The 21,409-nt window shown below is 38.9% G+C and overlaps 3 protein-coding genes and 2 long non-coding RNA genes across 7 annotated transcripts in view; 2 read left to right on the forward strand and 3 right to left on the reverse strand.

Moving 5' to 3' along the window:
- The window catches only part of LOC114159629 (uncharacterized), a 12,435-nt gene extending 11,928 nt beyond the window's left edge, over positions 1–507 (forward strand). Inside the window, exon 5 of the long non-coding RNA XR_003598625.1 lies at positions 87–507. This is a non-coding gene — a long non-coding RNA (uncharacterized LOC114159629). The remainder of the gene's footprint in view (positions 1–86) is intronic.
- Positions 1–9,009, reverse strand: part of aclya (ATP citrate lyase a) — a 25,649-nt gene extending 16,640 nt beyond the window's left edge. Inside the window, exons 1-6 of one of the 2 annotated variants that reach the window (XM_028041616.1) lie at positions 8,756–9,009; positions 4,956–5,135; positions 3,166–3,288; positions 2,090–2,152; positions 1,635–1,825; positions 109–188 (exon numbers count right to left, since the gene is read on the reverse strand). In XM_028041616.1, coding sequence (XP_027897417.1) covers positions 109–188; positions 1,635–1,825; positions 2,090–2,152; positions 3,166–3,288; positions 4,956–5,114 — 616 coding nt within the window. In that variant the 5' untranslated portion in view covers positions 5,115–5,135; positions 8,756–9,009. The remainder of the gene's footprint in view (positions 1–108; positions 189–1,634; positions 1,826–2,089; positions 2,153–3,165; positions 3,289–4,955; positions 5,136–8,755) is intronic. The other variant, XM_028041615.1, reaches the window with a different exon arrangement.
- Positions 1–21,245, reverse strand: part of odad4 (outer dynein arm docking complex subunit 4) — a 21,644-nt gene extending 399 nt beyond the window's left edge. The window contains exons 1-11 of one of the 2 annotated variants that reach the window (XM_028041627.1): positions 21,081–21,245; positions 20,871–21,002; positions 20,612–20,765; positions 20,460–20,521; positions 19,174–19,318; positions 18,782–18,991; positions 18,481–18,688; positions 18,302–18,388; positions 18,022–18,218; positions 17,754–17,854; positions 17,503–17,657 (exon numbers count right to left, since the gene is read on the reverse strand). In XM_028041627.1, coding sequence (XP_027897428.1) covers positions 17,535–17,657; positions 17,754–17,854; positions 18,022–18,218; positions 18,302–18,388; positions 18,481–18,688; positions 18,782–18,991; positions 19,174–19,318; positions 20,460–20,521; positions 20,612–20,765; positions 20,871–21,002; positions 21,081–21,209 — 1,548 coding nt within the window. In that variant the 5' untranslated portion in view covers positions 21,210–21,245 and the 3' untranslated portion in view covers positions 17,503–17,534. Of the gene's footprint in view, positions 1–16,888; positions 17,658–17,753; positions 17,855–18,021; positions 18,219–18,301; positions 18,389–18,480; positions 18,689–18,781; positions 18,992–19,173; positions 19,319–20,459; positions 20,522–20,611; positions 20,766–20,870; positions 21,003–21,080 lie in introns of those variants that run through there. The other variant, XM_028041626.1, reaches the window with a different exon arrangement.
- Positions 1,898–18,015, forward strand: LOC114159630 (uncharacterized). Its single transcript, XR_003598626.1, has 3 exons — positions 1,898–1,909; positions 14,918–14,924; positions 17,867–18,015. It is a non-coding gene; the product is annotated as an uncharacterized LOC114159630 (long non-coding RNA).
- Positions 10,675–15,127, reverse strand: cnp (2'',3''-cyclic nucleotide 3'' phosphodiesterase). The gene is made up of 4 exons (XM_028041620.1): positions 14,980–15,127; positions 12,242–13,783; positions 12,039–12,166; positions 10,675–11,950 (listed from the first exon to the last, which is right to left on the reverse strand). Exons 2-4 carry the CDS (start codon positions 13,743–13,745, stop codon positions 11,489–11,491), a joined length of 2,094 nt encoding a protein of 697 aa, XP_027897421.1. The 5' UTR covers positions 13,746–13,783; positions 14,980–15,127; the 3' UTR covers positions 10,675–11,488.
- Positions 21,246–21,409: the final 164 nt, after the last annotated feature.

Genomic DNA, 21,409 nt, shown 5'->3' on the forward strand with positions numbered 1-21,409 from the left:
TAGTTTGAGTACATCATTTCCATGAAAAAAAACACATCTCTACAAAAGCGGCCAACAGAGTTAACCAGATCTACATGTTTTTGCAGAATTGGATCGATGAAAACCTACCCAGAGGGTTGATCTCCAGGTATGTGAAGAAGAGATCCTCATACAGATTGAAGAGTCCAACGATGAAGCTGGCAAGAATCCTGCAAAAGGATGACGATAAAGCAGATTTCTCCTTGTGCATGATTTCAATAATCAATGCAAAGATTTATCTTTCATTTCCTAAGCCGTTAATTCTTCTTTTATAACATAAAGCAATGTGCGAGTATTTTTAATCGGCTCTATGTTCTATAAAGAAAAACTGCAAAAGAGATAAGAAGCTAGAGCACAAAAAGCAAGACGTTCAGCTGGCCTTGAGAACTTGCCTGAAATTAAAACATTGTATGAAACAGAACTTCAGGGGCCATAACTGGATACAGTGTGTAAGATTTTACATTCTATTAAATTTTGTGTCTAACTGCACATTTTTGCTTTGCATTTATAAGGCTGGTGTAGAAAGTATTTGCACATCCAAAAAGCTGCTGGATCATGAATATTTAACATACAAAACAAAGTCACAAAAATATGATGTGTTTTAAAGGCTGAGTCTTTATTTAAACTTTTAAACTTTATACATATTAGGGCTTAAAATTCTCTGTTCACATACATGCATCTTTATTTCTGTATGGAAATGACTCATCTACAAGTAAAAAATCTAATGTACAAAACAGAGCATGTGCATGGAGTCACATCTCCAGGATATGCAATCCAACACACCCTGTTTAATAGTTAGAATCGCCTCGTAAATCAAAGAGACACAATGTAGCACACATCACTAAGGGTTTGCCGAGGATCAGCAGAATGAGAAACAGTCCACCTGTAAATTAGATGCAGGCACATTTGATTTTCCTCCACCATCACATCTCAAAACAGGGAGATGGAGGAGGAGGAGGAGTTAGGGGGTCGGGTGGGGGGCATTTTGCTGCCCTCTCCTGCCTGTCAGTTCAGCAGGCAGCTCAGAGACTTGTAACCACAAAAGGCCCCGGGTGAAAACTGGAACAAAAACCCTGAGCGACTCTGCCTCAACCACGTCGGCCTCTGATGGGAAGGGCAGAAAAATAGGAATCCTGTTTTCAGTCTTAAGTGAGTGTTTGGGCAGGGGAGGAGAGATAGGGCCGGCGGAGTGCTTTCAGGGGTTGCTTCTTCAATGTCAGCCAAGACAGTGAGTCCAGCCAGAATCTGCTGTCACGAGAGCGCCGCTGAGGAGATGAATCGGCGGGGGTCAGGGGTGAGGGGGAGACGTGCCACTGTATCCTTTCTATAAAAAAAAATGAACGTGCTTTGAATGTTGCTGGGACACAAAGAAAGGCTGTGGGTGGAGGCTGATCGAAGAAAGGCAGAGCCAAGGAGGAAAATGTCATTTGTGTAATGGATCCACACACCCATTCGTTCCTCCTTCTTGGCATTTACTCCTAATGTCAGAGTGTTGGTCGTCCATCACTCGCATTTTGTTTTTTACACACAATAGTTGTAATAAGTTTTAGAGTACAGTGATGGAATTATTTATTAAATCCAGATTGTTATATTTATTAGTATTTTTTCATACTTACGCTTTCTTGTCATTGGGAGCCTTAGTCAGCAGTTCTCTCTTCACCCGATCTTCACTGATCTTTTCATCCACCCCAATTAGCAGCTTTTGTGCCTTGGCGTCCACGTCTCCGACATCCACCCCTCCCTCATGGTGAAAGAGGATGTAGTCTCCCTCTCGGGCAGCATAAATGCACACGTAGAACTCCTCTGTCTGGAGGATAGAATAGAATGCAAATAAAATACAAACACCCTTCGTTGTCTGACAACAAAGACATGTCTGTGGAACAGCAGAAAAGTGACAGGCAATAACAGCAAATAGATAATAAAAAAAACAAAATAAAGAATACAAATTCTGATGGATGAAGTATTGGAAGAATTTCATCTGGGAAATTTGTTGAATTTTGACATGAAAAATATGTAGGATTCCTGACTTAGACGGTCAAAAAGAGTCACAGGTCCAAGATGGCTGACTTACCTGCTTATGAGGAACAAATGGCTCTATAAGGAAGTTTTTGAGAATGCCTTTTGCTTTTCCCACCTGTAAACCAGCAACAGAACAAAATTAATGCACTGACATAAATTCTCGGTGATTGCAAAATAACTAAGGCGATTTCACAGACTGTAGATAATATATGTTTGATCCCTTTATTTATTTGTTTTCAGACTGGAGTAAAGTAACCAAAATCTAACGCTTGACTGAAGGAAATTGACATTATAGAGAGAAAAAAAAAAAGACTGAAAAAATTGTCATGTAGAGCCACAGGCACATTTCATTTGGGGAAGCTGTCATGGTTCCTGTTAAAGGCCAACAGGCAAAAAGCCTAATAAGGGACTGAATGAGAAAAGAAAAAAGAGAAAGAAATGCCATTTCAAATAATACAGCGAAAAGAAGAAGTGGATGATCAAAAAAGGATATAAGATTGAAAACCTGACATGGGACCTCAAGCCCAGATAGATAAATGAGGTGCCTCAGAGTAACAGAATGCAAATTATCATAAATAAATGTCAACTGTAAGCAAGAGCCATAATTTGTCAACATTGATGAAAAAGACTGAAAATTAAATATTAAAACCCAGCTGGGGCAAATATAGAGTATTGTAGAAATCTAGGGATGTATAATAAACATGATATAACCCAACATGCTCTTCACAACACAACATTTATTCTTATTTACTGCCACTGACAGTTTCATCTGATCTGTGAGGAGACTTTACAGTCTAATGGTGGCTGGACAAAAACACTCTCCTTTATTTATCCGTGAAACAACCTATTCCCTAAATAGACCCGTCTTGGTTTATGAGGCAGAGCAGCATCTCAGAGCTACATTGATGGACTGACTACTGCTTCAGCGGCAGAGCTCGCCTCAGCTGACTGGACTGATTTAATACCCGCACACAAACACACATATGGATACTAAATTTGAAAATGTGCTAGTGTAATACAGGGATGGTAGACAAATAAAAGAAGAAGAAAGGCATAGTAGAACAATTGATGGGTGAGAGTTCAGGAGTATGTTTAAATGGAGGTAATTAGTACGCGTGCATGACGTACCATCGTCTCTTTCATAAGGCGTGGCTTGAGCCACTCTTTGACCCCGTTCAGGTCCAGATTGACGCCAACCAGACCGAGCTTCCCTCTCCTCTTAATCAGCTGGTCTGGCTTAACAACGAGTCTCTGCAGGAGGAAAACAAAACACTATGAATGCAGGGAGCAAGCATCAGCACTGATGGTGTTACATCATAAACACTAATAGTTGGAACTATTAAAATCTCACTGTAGAGGTAAATTTAATAGAATCAATCTTAAAATACCCAAGGATTCAAATGTAGTTGTCATGTGAACACATTTAAAATCAAACAAGAAATTTCCTTTAGTATTCTCTGATCTAATAAAGCAGTAAAGTAATCAAATTTCCACAGAGATGTTTGGAATGTGGGATATTGTTTTACAGTAACTGTGTCACAACATCAGGAAAACAACTGATTCCTGGATATTGTGATACTAGCTCCAAATTAACCAACATTTTCAATTCATCTGACTCTATATTTCTTCTTTTTCCCAACATTATAATATTCCCTCCATATTCTGTGAGTTTTAGTATGTAAGTTACTAAACATAAACATCTGGAGTGGGCATTGAGAGCAGATAGAGTACATCTAGCTGGTCGAATGTAGTAGAGGTAGAGAGTTGGAATACAAAACAACTGAAATATAATATCCTACCATAATTTGAATCCAAACATAACATTGCAATTGCATTAAAGCAAAAATGTACATTCCCCTGATGATACTGATATATTATACAGCTCTGTTTACATCTCAAACTTGCTCTAAACATCTCCAAAACTAAATTTGTGACCTTTCAGCTGTTTCTTTATCTTCACGATGCTATTTGTTTACTAATGTTCTCCAGCAAACCTCAGAGGCCTTAACAGAGCAACTAGATTAAGTTCCACACATGTGGACATGCTAATTAGGCAACTTTTGCTTGCTGTTGATTTTATTTAGAGGTATCAGAGTAAGTAAGTAACTGAGATAAAAGTTTTGCTAATTATTAAACTAAAATAGACCAAAGACTCAATTTTTGTAAGTGTGTTATAGAATCAGAGCACAGAAATGTGTTAACTCATGCAGCTCACAAAAATCACTCAATTATCAAGAAACATTTTCTTCCAAAGCTCAAATGTAAACCTAAACTGCACAAGATGTAAATACAAACTTAGACTATATCCCCACCAATCTAGCCCACCCACCTTCTCTTCTAAGTTAAATACAGAGAATGACGTCTGACAGTGGAGTCGTTACTATCTGGGTGCTTGGCACTGAGCAGAGGAAGAGAGGGTTGAGGGTGAAAGTTAATGTGATTTCTTAATCAATTCTAGCAGAGCTGGCATCTCTGTGGATCTGCCCTCTGCATCCTCCTTTTACCTTCCTGATAAAATCCTTCAGTCGTGAGGGAGGTACAGGAAGAATGACCTTTTTACTCTAGATAAGTAACCAAGTAATTAAATTAACTTGTATAAAGAGCTAGTGACAGTTTTGCTGAGAGGATTGGCCAAGGAGAGGAGGAGAAATCATTCATACTCAGCTATGGAGGTAAAGTGGGGATTTCTCTCTGTCTCCTGGGCTTGCCAGTTTCAACAGAGCTGAAGCATCACTCTCTTCTCTGTGATTTCAGCTAATGAGCACCAAGTGACCACTCTGCTGTCAGCCTGAGTAATTGTCTCCATAAAGCAGAGATCGTTCTCCAGCTTTTCCCACATTTATGCTCCAGACGTTTAATCATCTAAAGAAAAACATCGTCTACATGTATTTTAGTTCAAACGAGCTCTGCTGTCTCACCTCTGTGAGCAGCCATGGGTGTTGCTGCGCCAGCCGCTGAATGTCCGTTTCGGTTGTCACGTTGGCGTAGCAGAACCTGTTCTGGACTGGCGCCGATGTGCAGATATACTTGTAGAGATACTCCTTCCCCGTCTGCTCTGAGATGGCTTTGGCCGACATGACTGCTCAAGATGGACTTGTCTGGTGGAGGGCGGTGCGGAGAGGGGTGGACGAGAAGATAAACAGATAAATAATGAGATAAAAAAAGACAGAGGTCTTTTTTTTATCTCATTATAAAAATGAGACAGAGGTCTTTTTTTTAATCTCATTATTTATCTCATTATTTATCCTATCCACAAAGCAAAGAGGCTTTGTGGATAGGAATTTTTATACTACATTAACAGAAAATGTATGCAAGTTTAGCTTAAAGAATGTGTGTACGTGTCTTTTTTTCTGTTCGAAATACCAGACATTTTTAATAGCAAAATTGCAGGAATATAGCTAAAAAATTTGTTCTGTCTGGGATAAAGTCCTCAAAAATAGAGAGAAAAGTGAAATAAAATGTAGAATCAGAAACACTGGAAGCCCACATTGTTTCTGAAAAAGCCACATGTGATGCAGGCTGATACAAATTCCCTAATCTGTTGACGTTCATGCGATGTTGCAGGGATGTTACCACTCATCACAGAAAATGACTTTATTTGTAAACTACATTGGCAGCCATGGATCGTCTTCTTTCCACTTCAAAAATATGAGCTGTATTGTGTTGGTGATGCTGACCATAACATGCAGATAAAACACATCAAGTTTTGTGGTTGTAAAAAGACAAAAATGTGAAAATGTTAAGGTTTTTGTATTGCTGCTACACACTTGTCATACTGGTCAAGCAGCCATGGCAGTGGGAAACCAAACAGCAGCAATAAACAAACAGCAAATGATGTTAAACCAACAGTGTTGGGGTGTGCTGTGGTGGCGCAGGGGTTAAACACAACCCACATATGGAGGCCTTAGTCCTCGACGCGGCTGTCGCAGGTTCGAGTCCTGGCCTGGAGACCTTTGCCGCATGTCTTCCCACTTCTCTCATTACCCACTTTCCTGGCAATTAACTATCAAATAAAGGCCACTAGAGCCAATAAAACCTAACCCCCCCCAAAAAACAACAGTGTTACACCAAACCACAGACTAACAAGAGCAATGGATGGCAGTCTGCTTAATCTAATATCAATAATTATTCCAAATCCAACATGCACCATGTCGCTAAAGCAGTCCCCATGAAATGTTGTGTCTGTGCACACCTGCTAGAGGCTGGGAATATCATATTTTAGTTTTTGAAAAAAACTGTTTGCTTTTATATCATCACAGTCAAAAATAAATACTGAAATGCTGAAAAGTTCAAAGTTAAAAATGATGGTCTATTTGCCTTTACCAAGACATACATTCACACATTCCTAGTAAACGAAACAACCCAACTGAAAGTCCAGTTGCTGCATCATTATTCAGCTGTGCTGTGCAGGTGTTTTCCTTGGCATGTAATATTTGAAATCTAAATAACAGTACCTCATTGTTACCATGGTACTGTACATGCAAAGCATTACTAGAGATAGCTAAAAAAAATATTTACATGTTTTCCTTTGTGTCATCATGAATCGTGCAACAACCAGACAATGGACTTACTAAAGCGGAATCTAACGTGATCAGCCGGTGTTTGTTTGGTCGTTTGGTACTAATGAGGTGATGGGTGGATATTTGCTTGTTAAACAGTCACATCCTGCTGAGGCTTCAGCAGCTACACGTCTTCACCCTGTAGGAGCTCACGCTGATCTGATGTGAACCATTTTAACACCATAACAGTGAAATCATGCAGGTCAGACAACTTATAATTAGTTGCTATTGGCATCCAGTTTATTTCAGCTTGTGACGTAAGTAAAATGACACATAAAATCACAAACCAGTAAAAGCATCTATAAATTTTATTGCCGAATGGGTGAAGATGTGGCCGTTGCACTTTGCAAATACGTTTTGACCACTGACATAAAGTTTCAAACCTTCATGAGTCATAACAGCACTGCAGTTTCAATTTCATAAAAGCTGAACTTGTAATAAAGTCGAACATTAAGAATTTTAAGTCTCCCAACAAGGTGAAGATCAGACACAACATGAATTATACTTTTAGGAATCCTAAACGACGACCAGTTTACTTTATAGTATAAAAATATGTAGGTATTACACTGGAAATACTCTTGTAGGTTCAAGGTCGGATGAGCTTTTCCTTTATATTAAATTAAACACAATTATATAATTCAATAATTAATAGGGCTACACTAGTTATTCTTCAAACTTTCCTTCTGTTGGCTGTGGCCCAAAAACTGATATTTCTTTTATTATTATTATTCATTAAATGCATAAAAAAACTAAAAAAAAAAAAGTATTCCTTGTACATTCCAACTACCAAATACAATCTTTGATGAAATATGCAATTTAAGTTCTTTAACCGATTCAAATGAGGTGCCGTTGCATTCATGTATTTGTATATTCAGAATATCATATATTTTCATTTTCTATTGGATTCAAAACAATTATCTCCATCTGGGAACCTGCAGCACTGTTATCCTGGGTGGCATTATGTTGTTAAATGTAAATAAACCAAAAAGAATACATATATTATGTGTAAAGCTTGAGTTCACAAAATCTAAATTCCTGAGAGAAGTCCATTATTTGTCATTGGTCTGTAAAAGCCTGGGCAGTGTCTCTAATAATTATGCCACTAAATCAGTGTTACATATGTTGTAAATTAGCTGTTAAACTTCCACAATTATGTTAAAGTTATAGTAATAATCATATTTTAGAGTTGTTGTCAATGTCTGATAAAACTGCCAGGAATATTTTTTTATTTTTTACCTTTTTACTCACCATAAATCTCTGATTAGTCTGCCCTACTAGGTTCCCAAGGCCATTAGATATGTTATCACGACTTGCACTTTTACTTACTTATAAGGGCTGCACTAATTAGCATTATCACAGAAAATGACTTTATTTGTAAACTACATTGGCAACTATGGATCATCTTCTTTCCACTTCAAAAATATGAGCTGTATTGTGTTGGTGATGCTGACCATAACGTGTAGACAAAACGCAAAGGCTGGCAACCATCTCTTTCTATGCATTTCATTAGGCTGAAAGCCCTGATGTCTACTCTCAACTGTTCCCTCTCCTCTGCAGCTCTGGCAGTCATTTCTTAAATGGATTAATATGACAGCCAAGGACCGCTCTCATTATTGATCACTGTTGTTCCAGAGTCACCACAGAATGGGTTCCAGGCCAGAATGATGTTTAATCCAAAATTGGGTTTTCATTCATCTTGCAATTTATTCTCTGTACCTGGGCTGTCAGAGGAGGGGGAAAAAAATCACTACTACACAGAAAAAATAACACTGGTACAAATGGCAGACAGTAATAGTGTCTCTCAAAATAGAGAATGATGGATGGTTGGAGAGGATGCACAAAAAGGAATTATGCTCAAGAAAAGAAATGCCCCAACAAACTTGTACAGGGAAAGCTGTGTGGTGGGGGGAACAAAGTCAGGCACCGTTTCAACTGATTTAATCAACTTGTTTCATTAGTTTGCAAAAACAAAAACAACTTATTATTATTATTATTATTATTATTATTATTACTATTATTATCGTGTTTAAACTACGTGCTGGATAAAATAGATTCGCTTTAAATCTGGTTTAACGTATTTTCTTAATAAAAAAACAACCCGGAGGGACACTAAAATGAAGAACAAATACAGATTTAAATGTCATTGTTCAAAGTTTTACCTTGTTTTCTTTCTTTCACTGTCGTAGACGTGATGTGTGGAGATCCTCGGCAGTGGTGCTCCACTCTCCGCCAGCGGAACCTGTCTGGTCTGAGAATGAAGCTTGTTGTCAGTTTTCCCCTCTCTACCTCTCTCCTCATAGCCTTAGCTGATGTTTCCTGGCTTCTGATTGGCTCATCCCACCAGCCCGTGTTGTTGCATTCACATACTGTAGGAAATTTCATAACAGGGCAAATATTTTAGTTGGAGCTTTTACATGAAATAAATGTAGATTACGTGAAAACCAAGAGGTATAAAAGCACTTATTTCATTTTTATCTTAGAATTCAATACGTTTGTATTGTTTGATTGCGAAACTGATAGCTTGTGTCTTTCAATAAACTGGAATATTATCGAAAACTTCTCTAATTTCAGTAATTCTGTTCAAAATGTGAAACTTATTGGAAATGAATTCCTTACACAAAGAGACACATTTCAAGCATTTAAATTCAGACTAATTTTGGCTCGTATTCAATAAAAACTAAAAATATCCCGACACAGCTCCCCATACAATTCCTGTGGAAAGTTTACACTGGACCTCAAGCAGCCGAGATTCGTTCCTATGCACCTTTTTCAGAATTTGCTTGTCTTTATGGAGGCTGATAACGGTATGCTGAACAGGTCATAGCAATATTACATAAAATTTTTTATCTTTTAAAATGGCCTTATATGGCTTAATTTTGGGCTGCACAGTGGCGCAGTTGGTAGCACTGTTGCCTTGCAGCAAGAAGGTCCTGGGTTCGATTCCCGGCCGGGGTCTTTCTGCATGGAGTTTGCATGTTCTCCCTGTGCATGCGTGGGTTCTCTCCGGGTACTCCGGCTTCCTCCCACAGTCCAAAAACATGACTGTTAGGTTAATTGGTCTATCTAAATTCTCCCTAGGTGTGTGTTTGTGTGTGAATGGTTGTTTGTCCTGTATGTCTTTGTGTTGCCCTGTGACAGACTGGCGACCTGTCCAGGGTGAACCCCGCCTCCCGCCTGGAACGTGGCTGGAGATAGGCACCAGCAACCCTCCCGACCCCATTAGGGACAAGGGTGCACGGAAATTGGATGGATGGATGGCTTAATTTTCAGAGAAATTGAAATTTAGGACTCATTAGCTGTCTGCATAACCATCAGAACCACCTAAAATATATCACTACATGCCATTAACGAGTCATTTTTTAAAGCTTTTTGATGTAAAATTGAGATATTATTTTAGATGGAAATGCATATTTTCTCTAAATAATTATACTCGATGTATTGCACTGAAGTCTAATGCTGGCTTTTACAAATTAATCAAATTATTTAACATTTTTAAATAATTTAAAGGTTTGACTTTCCTTTACGATGTTCTTTCATTAAAGTTACAGTAATGGACAAAATTCTATCTCCAAAATTTAAAATTACTTCTGCAGAAAAATACATAAATATCAGGTTAAAGTACATGAAGATAACGTACGAAAAAAATGAAAATAAAAAAATAAACCCTGCTCGGTTTTATTGGTCTTCTTTGCCACATCACTACCTCCATACACAAGCGTTTACTATTTTCGCAATTGCAGTCTGAAGCCAATAACCATAGGACAAATCCTTGGCCTAGAATTGACCTAAGCACTTGCATCATCACAGGTAAAACTGAAGGACTCATACAAAAATAAAAAGGCCTGAAGAAGCCAGTTGGAAACAGACGTAAAACATCTCGTTTTCATGTGCCCATATTTACTCAAAATACTTTCATACTGTATAAGCTTCTCGAACAGAAATCCTTCTAGCTGCTTTTCCGCGGTTTATTTTGCCATCTGCTGGCTTATTCTTCCAACTGCAAGAGCTTAAAGTAAATTTTCATCTGCAGGTAAAATTGTCCAGTGTGAGAGGCATAAAAATCTATTAACTGCACCCAGACTGTTACAGCAAAGCATGTTTCTCTTTATTGAGTGTACAAAACAAGTGCAAAAATAGTGATTCATAAGAGCTACACAAAGTAGAACTTCAGGAAAATTACAGTTACAGCCTACAAACCAAAAAGCAGGACATGGAAGTACTCTTCAAAGAGGATTGCGCAGTAGAAAAGATTGCAAAACGCTGGCAGACGCACAGCATTTCATAAGCAACAAATGCAAGCTGCTGAAAAAAAAAATGCCAAGTTCATCAGCATTCTCCCTCTGAAGCTAAGCACAGGCCAGAGATTTACAAGGAAGAATCTCTACAACTGACATTGAATCTAACACTTAACATGCAACTTTGGTCCAGAAGCTAATCACCATTACTTCCTAAGCTGCACAAACACACATACTGTAGAATTATGAAACTATGGCAAAGGAAACAGAGCTATGTTTAGCACATTAATCCAGTAATTTATGGAAAACAAACCTGTGATGCATGCAATCAGAGTATCTAGTGTGAACATTGGAGTATGCAGAAGAAAGCCTAGGTTTTGAAAATACACTGTGATGCTGTGGAAGGAGGCTATCCTAGGAGAAACTGCAGCTAACAGGACAGCATGATGACAAAAAAAATACTGAACCAATAACGTGCCTAACTGTCTAAGGCATCTTGGGTTGTGGTGCAAATCAACATTAAAAAGGCACATCGTTTGTGGATTTAGAGATGGCTACAACTGAAGTCCTAAATGCTGCACAAACAAAACCCAATCTTTCACAAAGTAAGCCTTAGTTTTAATTCACCAACCACACCCCTGACACAACCATTTCCATCTACAGAATAGCACACTTCTTCGTCTTTTTCTTTTCTGGTTCTTTTTTAGGTGACTGCTGCTCCTCCTGCTCCTTGCATCCGTAGAAGCTGGAGAAGCAAGTCGCAGCACAGATTGGCTCTCTGAGGCTGAGCATCCACCTTCCGTCACCGTAATATCGCAGCGAGCCGAGCTCCATCTCTTCGACCACCTCGCCTTGAGGCAGGGTTAGGATTTGGAGCAGATCTAAGCCCGTCTGAACCGGCTCCACATCCTTCGCACAACCCAGCGTAACGTGGGCACGGCTTCCGACAGGCAGAGACGCAGATCCGGGAACATCTGCCTCCGACTCCTTTTCTGTATCTGCTGGCCAAAGCTTGAGCTGCTCATCGGTGAGGGACACTCTGGCACCAACGGTTCGAGGGGTGACAAAGAGAGCAGTCAGCGACAGCTCAAACACAGAACTGTAGGACTTCTTAATCACCTGGAGCATTCACAAGGAAAATAGCACAAGATTAATGCCAAACACAGATATTTCTCTCAGTTATATGGAGTTAAAAGTTGTTTCTTACTGGATTCTTTGCATACTCGCTTGCACCATCTGCTTTCCCATAGTCACAGAACTTTGTAGTGCAGTGGAGGATTCCCTTGGTCTCAAAGTACTGCTCCAGATCCACCTCCTTCTCAGCTTGTCCTGTGACTGAAATTAAGAAAAAAAACAATTTTATTTCAAATCAAAAATAATCATCTTAAAGCCAGTTTTACTGACACTCACAGTCAGTAATGTGTTTTTTGAAGCCTTCCAGGGTGTCCAATGTTTTCAAGAAGTCCATTGCTGTGCACCCAACCTTGTCCTGTACTGAAGAGAAAAGAAACCAGCCGAAATAAAGAGGAAGGGATGTTTCATTGAGTGGACCCTTCATTGCATCCAGGTGGGCCTCCTCTAGTCCACGGCCAGTCTTCTTTTTCAGCTGACTTAAGTCTCTGCTCCATTCGGTTTGCGGCTCCAAGAAGATGGCGACAAGATTGTGTTCCTCTGCAATCTCTCCTAGGCGGGCAAGCCGATCGTGGGTGTGGTTGGTATCATCCACCACGATCAGCACAGAGGACGCCGTCCCATCACAGCAGCGAGCCACTACAGCATCATCCAGAGCTTTGTACCCTTCAGCAGAGGGATTTTCAGGCTTTATGTTGTGGTCATCAGCACAGAAGACGGTACACTGGTCTTTGTAAGCATCTGCTATAGCTCGTGCCAAGAAGCTTTTGCCACTTCCAGGAAGGCCCCTGAGGACAATAAGCGTGCGAGAAATTCGTAGTACATCTTTCGTTTCCTCATGTTCCAGGAGGGCAAAAGAAAGCGAGTCGGGAGCAGGAACAGGATCTTCCTCCTTTTGAAGTTCTGGTTCTTTCTGCACAGATTTAACAGCTTCAGCTTCTACTGTCGGTTCCTCAGGAATAACAGATTCAGACTTGACTTCTTTCTGAGTCGGGGCAGGTTCCCCACTTTCACCCAATGGCACCTTCTCCATTGCTGCTGGTTCTGCCAACTTCTCAGCTGAAGCTTCAGTCACCACAACCGTTCCCGCAACTACTTCTTTTTCCATCTTTGTCTCCACTCCAGTGGCCATTTTATCCTCTGTCTTCACTTGTTCTGGTTCTGCCTCTTCTTTGCTGGTTGGCTGGGTTTCAACTGGCTTCTTCACGGCTGGTTCGGGTACAGTATCTGCTGGTTTCTTCACAGCTGGTTCGGGTACAGTATCTGCTGGTTTCTTCACGGCTGGTTCGGGTACAGTATCTGCCGGTTCGGGTACAGTATCTGCTGGTTTCTTCACGGCTGGTTCGGGTACAGTTTTCTCTTGTGGTAGAGTTTCTGCTGGTTTCTCTGGCTCTGGTTCAGGGGTGGTCTCTGCCATATGGACTTGTACAGGCTCTGCAATATTCTCTGGCACAGGATGCTGTTCTAAAGCTGCAGCTGGGTCAGAGACCTTTACTGATGACTCGGCTGATTCTACTGGTGCTGCTGCGCAGGGCACCGACTCCTCTTCTGGTTTTTTCGTGTCGCTTTCTTTATTTTCCTGCATCACATTTTCTACCACAACTGGCTTTTCTGTTTCTTGGCTTTTCACCACCGGCTGGTCAACTTCTTCCACAGCAGCTGGTGGATTCTCAGGCTCTGTGGGTTGCACCATTGCTTCTAGTTTTGCCTCTTGTTCCATTACTGTGTCCTCTTGATTTTGAGTTGCTGGCACATCTAAAACCTCTTTTTTGTCTGTATCCATGATTGGTTTAAAGTCCAATTTTGCACACAACGAGGTACCTTAAAGACATAAATAAAATCAAAGCATTTAGGTTTACAGAACATTTGGAAATTAAATTAATTCATGTAGGAATATTCAAGGAAACGACCTGAATGACAAAGTAACGGAATATGGTTATGTTAGTTCTGTAAGCCCATACTCTGGTCAAACAGGAAGTTACTCAGTACCAGCGTTTTAAAAAGTGAAGTAATAAAGATAAATAGCTTTTAAAATTCAAATCTTTAGAGACAGTGCAATTATGTAGAATAATATTTCCTACACACTCTAATACAACCTCAAAGCTAAGTTTTGCTTTAGTGTGGCCTTTTTCGGTTCAGTTTTGCGTGCAGAAGAAGTGAAAGCAAAAAATTAGTTATTCAAATTTATATTTACATTTATGCAAGTCAGTAAGTCCTTAGTTAAACGGTTCAGAGAAAAAAACAATGACTGTACTCAAGAGTTGGTACAGAAACGTAGGCAGCCTGAAACCTTGCGAGCAAACAGACAATGGCTAATTAAAGAAACGGGGTACTAATAAAAAAAAACAAAAAAACAGGATAGCTTTAGCTGAGTTTAGCTTTACGACGCCAATGGAAAGTATATGGTAAACTGTATTGAAGCAACCAGAAAGAGGAAGAGTTAAACTGAAGTGCATATAACAAAGCAATTGCCTAACGTCAATAACCAGTTTTTCCCCCAAAATTGAAGACATGAGCTCTAAAGACGAATGCAGATCTATGTTTGTAGTTTTTCTCTTTTTCAGTAGAGTAGCAGAAATGGCTAAAGTTACCCTTTTGTTTAAACTGAAATCAAAACCACACATCTGTTTGAGCATAAAGCATTGTTGCTTTTAATATCAAATGTCGAAGACGGCATCAAAATGAAGCTAAATGCTTATTTTAAGATTTAAAACTGGTAGATTGTGCACTAAAAAGCATTAAGGAACACGTTTTGGTCAGGCAGACGGGGAGTGGCGTGCACTCTCACATTAGCACGCCAGACAAAAACAGTTTAACCCCCCGCCACCCACCTCTTAATTAATCTGCCTGCTACATCACCAGCACCATATTTTAAACAGATTTAACGGTAAACCGACAATAAGTCAAACTGTTATATCTAAACATTTCTACAGTTAAAAAAAAAAAAAAAAGAAGAAAAGAAGTGGCTTTTTTTAAAAAATATAAACTGCGGATATTTAGCTAACATGTCAGCTTACCAGAAACGCTGCAGTGGAGCCAACTGTACTGCTGACCACGCGTTTCCCCCTTCTGAGCAGAATGACACGGCAGCGTTGGACCCTGACACGAAACCGCTCGTCTTTTCAAGAGGGGCTGAAAAAAAAAAAGAGAAAGAAACGGAAACTCCCGGGAACGCGCAAATGGGCGTGTCCTTGACCACGCCCCTCTGGACCGGAAGAACAGTGAACTTATCCAACCATGATAATTTTACTGTGGTTAGTTTAATCCGCAGTATAAAATATAATTTAATAAACATGTTGTGTATTTCGGTAATACAAGAAAAATATAACTTCACCACCCATTGTTTTTTTTAAAGTGATTACTAATAAAATATAATTCACAAAATTAAATAATAACAAAAACATTTTTTTTTTAAAAAGAGTTTTAATACAGAAATGGTACACCTTGCATAATCACAGGGAAAATTGATGGTTAGGTTGGCCATAGCCAAAGGTAGCCACCAAAAGGACTTGACAGAGTCTCAGCATTTTATTAGTATGTTGAGAGGAAGAAAACAAAGTGGCAGAAAAAGCAAAACCAGTTCAAGAATATGAAAGAGATGGTGGTTGCAGTCTGATTTAAAAGCCATTACGCAGAGGTATCCAGGATGATCTACAGCTGTTACCTGTAAGAAGCATCTGAAAAGCGCAGGACTGTTGCTGAGGTCCGAAGCTGTCTTTTCAGATGAAAGTTCATTTTGCATTTTATTTTGAAATCTAAGTCCCCAACCCCGGAAAAAGAGTGGTGAGGCACACATGGCTTGAGGTGCTGTAGGAAGTTTCCACAATCAGTGGTGATTTGGGAATCATATAATTTGCTGCTTTTGGTCCACTGTGTTTTTCAAAGTTCTGACTTTGGGCAGCCACGTACCAGGAAATGGTAAATGTGTCCTTTTTGTTGACCTGCTTTGTGGAGAGGCTGAGACCATATCGATGCAGTAATTCATGCAAAGCAAGCTCTATCCAAGACTACACAGACTGTACAGTGCATGGAAATGCCTTTCAGTGGGTCAGCATTTCTGTATGCAGAATTCAAATTCGGAATAGATAAATAAAAATACTGTGTGTAATGAACCTGCAAGAGTTTCCTCTTTTGGACTAAATTACTGAATCAAGTAACTCTTTAGAACTAGGTCAATCAGAACAAAATACTATCCTTCGTAGCTCTCTTTTAGTTTTAGTTGAGTATTTGGTTTTAGCTTGTCTTCATTATAACCCTAACTTATAACATCTTAAAATGTGTTTAAAAAGAAATTCCATCAGAATAAAACAAATCACAAATGATTTTTATTTTGAGATATTTTAAAATTAATGTGCATTCTTGTGCATCTTATACACTGTTTCTGCTAATCTGAAGTACTCTCAGTCATTTATACAGAAGTTCTCAGTAATATAAATACTGTTATCTCATATGCAAAGCTAAAGATGTAAAATACAGCTCTCTTTATAAGACCATCTCGTTGACACAAAGGACAGTTATTCTGGATACATACAAGGCAGTTTCTGTATTGGTCTCTGTCTTTAGATTTGGTTGTGTGAACAAAAAAGTGAAGTAAGTGTTTCAACTTAGTGTGTAATGTCTATACTTCTGTCAGTGCACTGTGCTACCAGTCGTTTTTGTGGAAACATGTTGTGCAGGTTTTTTATAAGTTTATATTTTTTGTTGTTGTGCATCATCTCTTTGTTTCTTATGCCTATGTCACATGAGTCAACAGACTCTTATGAATCAATAAACTCACAAATAGACGTATTTATTTTGCAAAAATAAATACGTTTTTATCACAGATCCTTCCTCCCAGCAGCTGTAAGATCCTACAAATATTCCTACAATTATTTGCACACTCTTCCATATTCTTGTTAGTCTATCATTGTTGCACAAATGTACAGATTACAGTTTGTAAAGTTCTTTAATGAGCTCACTCAGTTTGTACATATCATAGAATCAGGCTACCATTATTAATTTGATATATGTTTCCGTCACTTTGATGCCAGTACAACTGAATTCCCCTAGTAAGAGACAATAAGAAGCATTTCTATTCTAATTTATGTAAATTACACCATTCATATCTCAAAGCAGAGGGGAAAACTGGCACAAGCAGTGGATCATTTTGCCTGGCTCTATCTACTTAAGACCAAAAATGGAAATAAAGGGAAAAATATACTTAAAACCTTTTTTTTTCTTTTGCTAATGTTCATGGAACAAAAAGGAAACCTAGAACAAACCAAGTCACTTAAAATACAAATGATGAAAAGAACAGTATCTGTCTCCCAGACATTTCTATTTAGACAACAATCTCCAATACTTTACAGAGATATTACACAAAAAGAAATTAATGTAAGGAGCACCTCCCTATAAATCTAAATGAGGAGGGGGTCAATTTAACCTTTAAGCACTTCTTAATCAGGAATGATGCTCAGTGTTCAGTCTGATATCCTCACTGTGTACAGTGCTTTATGAAGCTTTATTATTGATGATGGGATTGTGAACCCTTTGTTCCCAACAAAGTTCGATAATCACCACACTTTCCTCATTCTTATATTCTCTCTGGTTTCTCCTTCTCCTCCTCCTTCTTCTCTTCGTCCTCGTCCTCTTCCTTTTTCTCATTTTGTGAGGATTGTTGCTGTTTTTGCAGCTGTTCCTTTGCTCTATCAAGTGCCTAAAAGGAAAACAGTTGTCTGGTCAGAGATCAAAAAATGCCTTTAAATTAAGAATTTTAAAATTAAGATGGAAAGCATAAGATGACAAAAGAAACCTTTTGGATAGCACTCAGTGCCATGTCATCATTCTCAAGTTCAGCAAGGCTCAAAGCTTTCTCAAAGAAAGATACAGATGATTCAAAGTTTCCCAGTTTCACTAAAACAGCAGAAAAAAACACACAATGTGACATCGCTTTAAACCATCACGCAAGGATTAAACTGACAGCATTAGCGCTTTTTATTAGTTTAAAAAACAAAAAAGAAGTCCTCAAATTTGGAAACCACTCCCAAATTTTCTAAATGTTTAACAAAAAAAGTAATTACATTCACACTGTCCAACCAAAACGCTGGCTCTCAACTGCCACATGTCGTCAAACATTTCTTCAGCCACAGCAATAGAACGTAGACCACAGTCTCTGGCATTTTCTGGATAATTGAGCTCTAGATAACAACAGCCCATTTCATGCAGCATCCAGGTATTCTCCAAACCTTCTTGAACATAAGGAATCCTCTCTTTCCAGCTGAATCATGACAAAAAGAAATTCAGAAGAAACTGAATTAAGATGTTTTTAGAAACACAGTGTATAGTGTGTTCTTTACTTACAACTCTATGGCTTTTTCAAACTGTTTAGTTTCTGCATAGATGCTACCTATGTTGGCCAGAGCCCTGGATATTGCTTCTGGAATATTGCTGTTTATAAGAAAGATGAATAAACAAGTGGACTCTTTCAAAAAAAACAAAAGCTGTGTTAACTCAAATTGTTTGGTTCTTCAGCTTCTCACCACTGTCTAGCCAAGTTCAGGTCATCCTCATAATGCTCCATTGCTTTATCAAGGTCTCCCATGTCAGAAAAAGCATGTCCCAAACAACTATGCAGAAAGCACATCATCTCATCTTTAATAAGGCATTCTTTATCTGACAATCCTTGAACTGTCTTGATTACGTCCTCTGTCTTCCTTAGACTGCATTTTGCATTCCCTGCAGCCAGACCTGCAATGACAGATGAAAACCAAAATAATTTTACACACATACAAAAAAGAAACACAGTGATGAGCTACAGGTTGAACCAGAAGTATGTCCTACAACGAGATATCTCATCAAAGACCCTTGTGAGATACTGAGCCTTCCGAGTGGTTAAGCTTGGTTTGGGTGGTTTGTGCTGACGACTCAATTCTTTGAGGGAAATCGGTTTCTCTTGGCTCCAGAAGTCAGCGCAGTGATTTAGAGACGTGATGCAGTTCTTAATGAGGTCTTCCACTCGTTCTCCATTCTTCGTCACTCCCTTAATCAAATCTGAGTAGGATTGTACAACAACTTTAAAAGAATGTCGTTAAAAGATGAAACATAAATGAAATTCAAATAGAAGAAAATATAAAAGTGGATGAAAGCACTACGTGTGGGCCAACAAAGGACTGACTTCTACATAAAATAACAAAGAAACAAATGCAAATGACAGTAGATGGGCAGATTTGCACCTTCATCTTTCAGAAGCTTCTCTAGAAATCCCTTGTGTTGGTAAAACCCTCCCAGTAGTAGTCTGGTGGTCCTCTCATTCTTCATGGGCACTGGAGTCCTATCTTTTTTTGTCAGATTTTGAACAACAGCAATGGGCTGCTTCCTCTTTACCAGCAATTTATTGAAAAACAGAAAAGTAGGAAATCAGTTTAAGCACAGATATTCAAAAGTCTCACACCGTTCATATCTAAGAGTACTGACTTCTATTAGTATAGAGAAGGGTGTTGGACAAATTAGACACTAGAAAATAAGAAAATAGTGTTGAGAGTCATGTGTTTGCAACAGAATTAACTGGAAACTAGAACAGCAATCAGTTATAATGGGTTCCATGCCCGACTTCAAGGTTCTTAGCCAGGTCGGGCGAGGAACCCATTATAACTAAAAATAGTTTCTTCAAGTTCTAGCTTAGCATTTAGTGTGAGCAATTTAATTTGGATTGTCAAAGGATTATGGAAGATAGATATTAGGGTCTGGAAGATAGAGATTTGCAAGTTGTTACATCCTGGAGGTGGATGTCAAAAAAACTAGTTGGTCAATATCTAGCTAGTTGTTGAAAAAACTAGCTAAACATTGTCAATATTGTGTTTGTAGTTGGCGGCACAAAGGAAATTGTGGAATTTTTTTATGGTTTCAAAATTATGGGCAATTTAATTTTGTACCTACTTGTGTAGCTACAAAATTAACATATATTGTGCTAGATTTCATTTGGCTCAGAGTCGATCATAGGGGGCGAGATTGGTTTTGGCTAATGCAATTTTCATGGCTCTCTGGTGAAAAATATTCCAGACAAACAACTTTTGCACAGTAGTTCGTGTGTTGCTCCGCTGGGAGCAGGTGAACAGCCATGCTTTACATTTGCCATCCGTTCCCATGGGCTTGGAACCCTAGATATTAAGATTTTAGTGACAAATGACAGTGTAATTTTTTCCATTCATGCATGTGGGGAGTTAAGGCTTTCTCAAAACAACACTGAACTGGTCATTTCATTTTGCACAATGCAGAAGGTCTCCAGGAATCATTTGGAAATGACAAGGTATGAGAATGTGTTACATACCAAAGATGCAGTTAAGGCCAGATGTATTGTGCACATCCTACTATGATGAACTGATTACACTCACATAAGTTGTAGGTTTTACTATTGAGGCTAATGTCACTAAAGTCATACCAAATAAGGTATGACTTATCCTAACATCCTGACACTGGATGTTAGGATAAGGACAACATGCCAAACAATAAAAACCCTTACGGCAATCTCTTCTTCAAGATACGACAGGTCTCCCATAACTTCCGGTTTGATAAAGGATCGACCTGCAGTATAGTAGAGAGACATTCAAGACGTTTATAATTTTAGTAAAATTAATATTTAATGAGAAACGAAGGTAAACAGTCACGACTCACTGCCAACGGAGCCGATTAATGCCTCCTCTGCTTTATGGATCCCAAGCCTCCACTCTACCATTTGATGACGAAGCTTTAGTCCTCTGCGGTAAAAAACCAGGGCAAATTCAAATTCACCTATGTAATATAAAGCCTCTGCTTTTTGGTAGACTCCCTGAAAAAGATAGAGAAGAAACATCATCCGGTTAAAGAAGGCTTCAAAGTTGAACAAAAATACATAAAACGCCCGTCATGTTTGATTATTATAGGAAAAGTTTACCTCAGGAAAAAATGGGTCCTCGACGAGTGACGCTTCAGCATCTATGAGAGCATTTTTAAACTGGCCCAACTGAATGTAACACTTGGATCGAGACACATAGCATTTCTTCTCCTTGGGACTTAGCTCAATGGCCTGAACACACACACAAACTAGGTTATTTTTCAAACACTTTTTAAGAGTTAGCATTAGCAGACTCGATATTCCACTTACCGCAGTAAAGCTGTTGAGAGCTTGTCTATAATTTCTTTTACGATACTTCCACTCACCGTCAGCCTTTAAAGCAGAAGTTTTACTCCTTAAAATTTCCTCTTCGGTGTAGTGCTTTTTTTTGGTTGCCATTTTGACGCCTTTAAACCAGTAAAGGCGTCAACAAACGGAAAGTTAAAAGAAAATGTATCCTAGCAACCACAAACAAAAGTAGGGAAGAAAGCGCCCCCTTGTGGCCTTTTTCCTATTTACTGCTACACCAATCTTAATAATTATAGCATTCACTGACCTGTTCATTTAACAACCAAGAGAAAACAAAGAAGAAAACAATA

Source organism: Xiphophorus couchianus, chromosome 16, assembly GCF_001444195.1.
Source record: "Xiphophorus couchianus chromosome 16, X_couchianus-1.0, whole genome shotgun sequence".
In the NCBI taxonomy this organism is placed as follows: domain Eukaryota; kingdom Metazoa; phylum Chordata; class Actinopteri; order Cyprinodontiformes; family Poeciliidae; genus Xiphophorus; species Xiphophorus couchianus.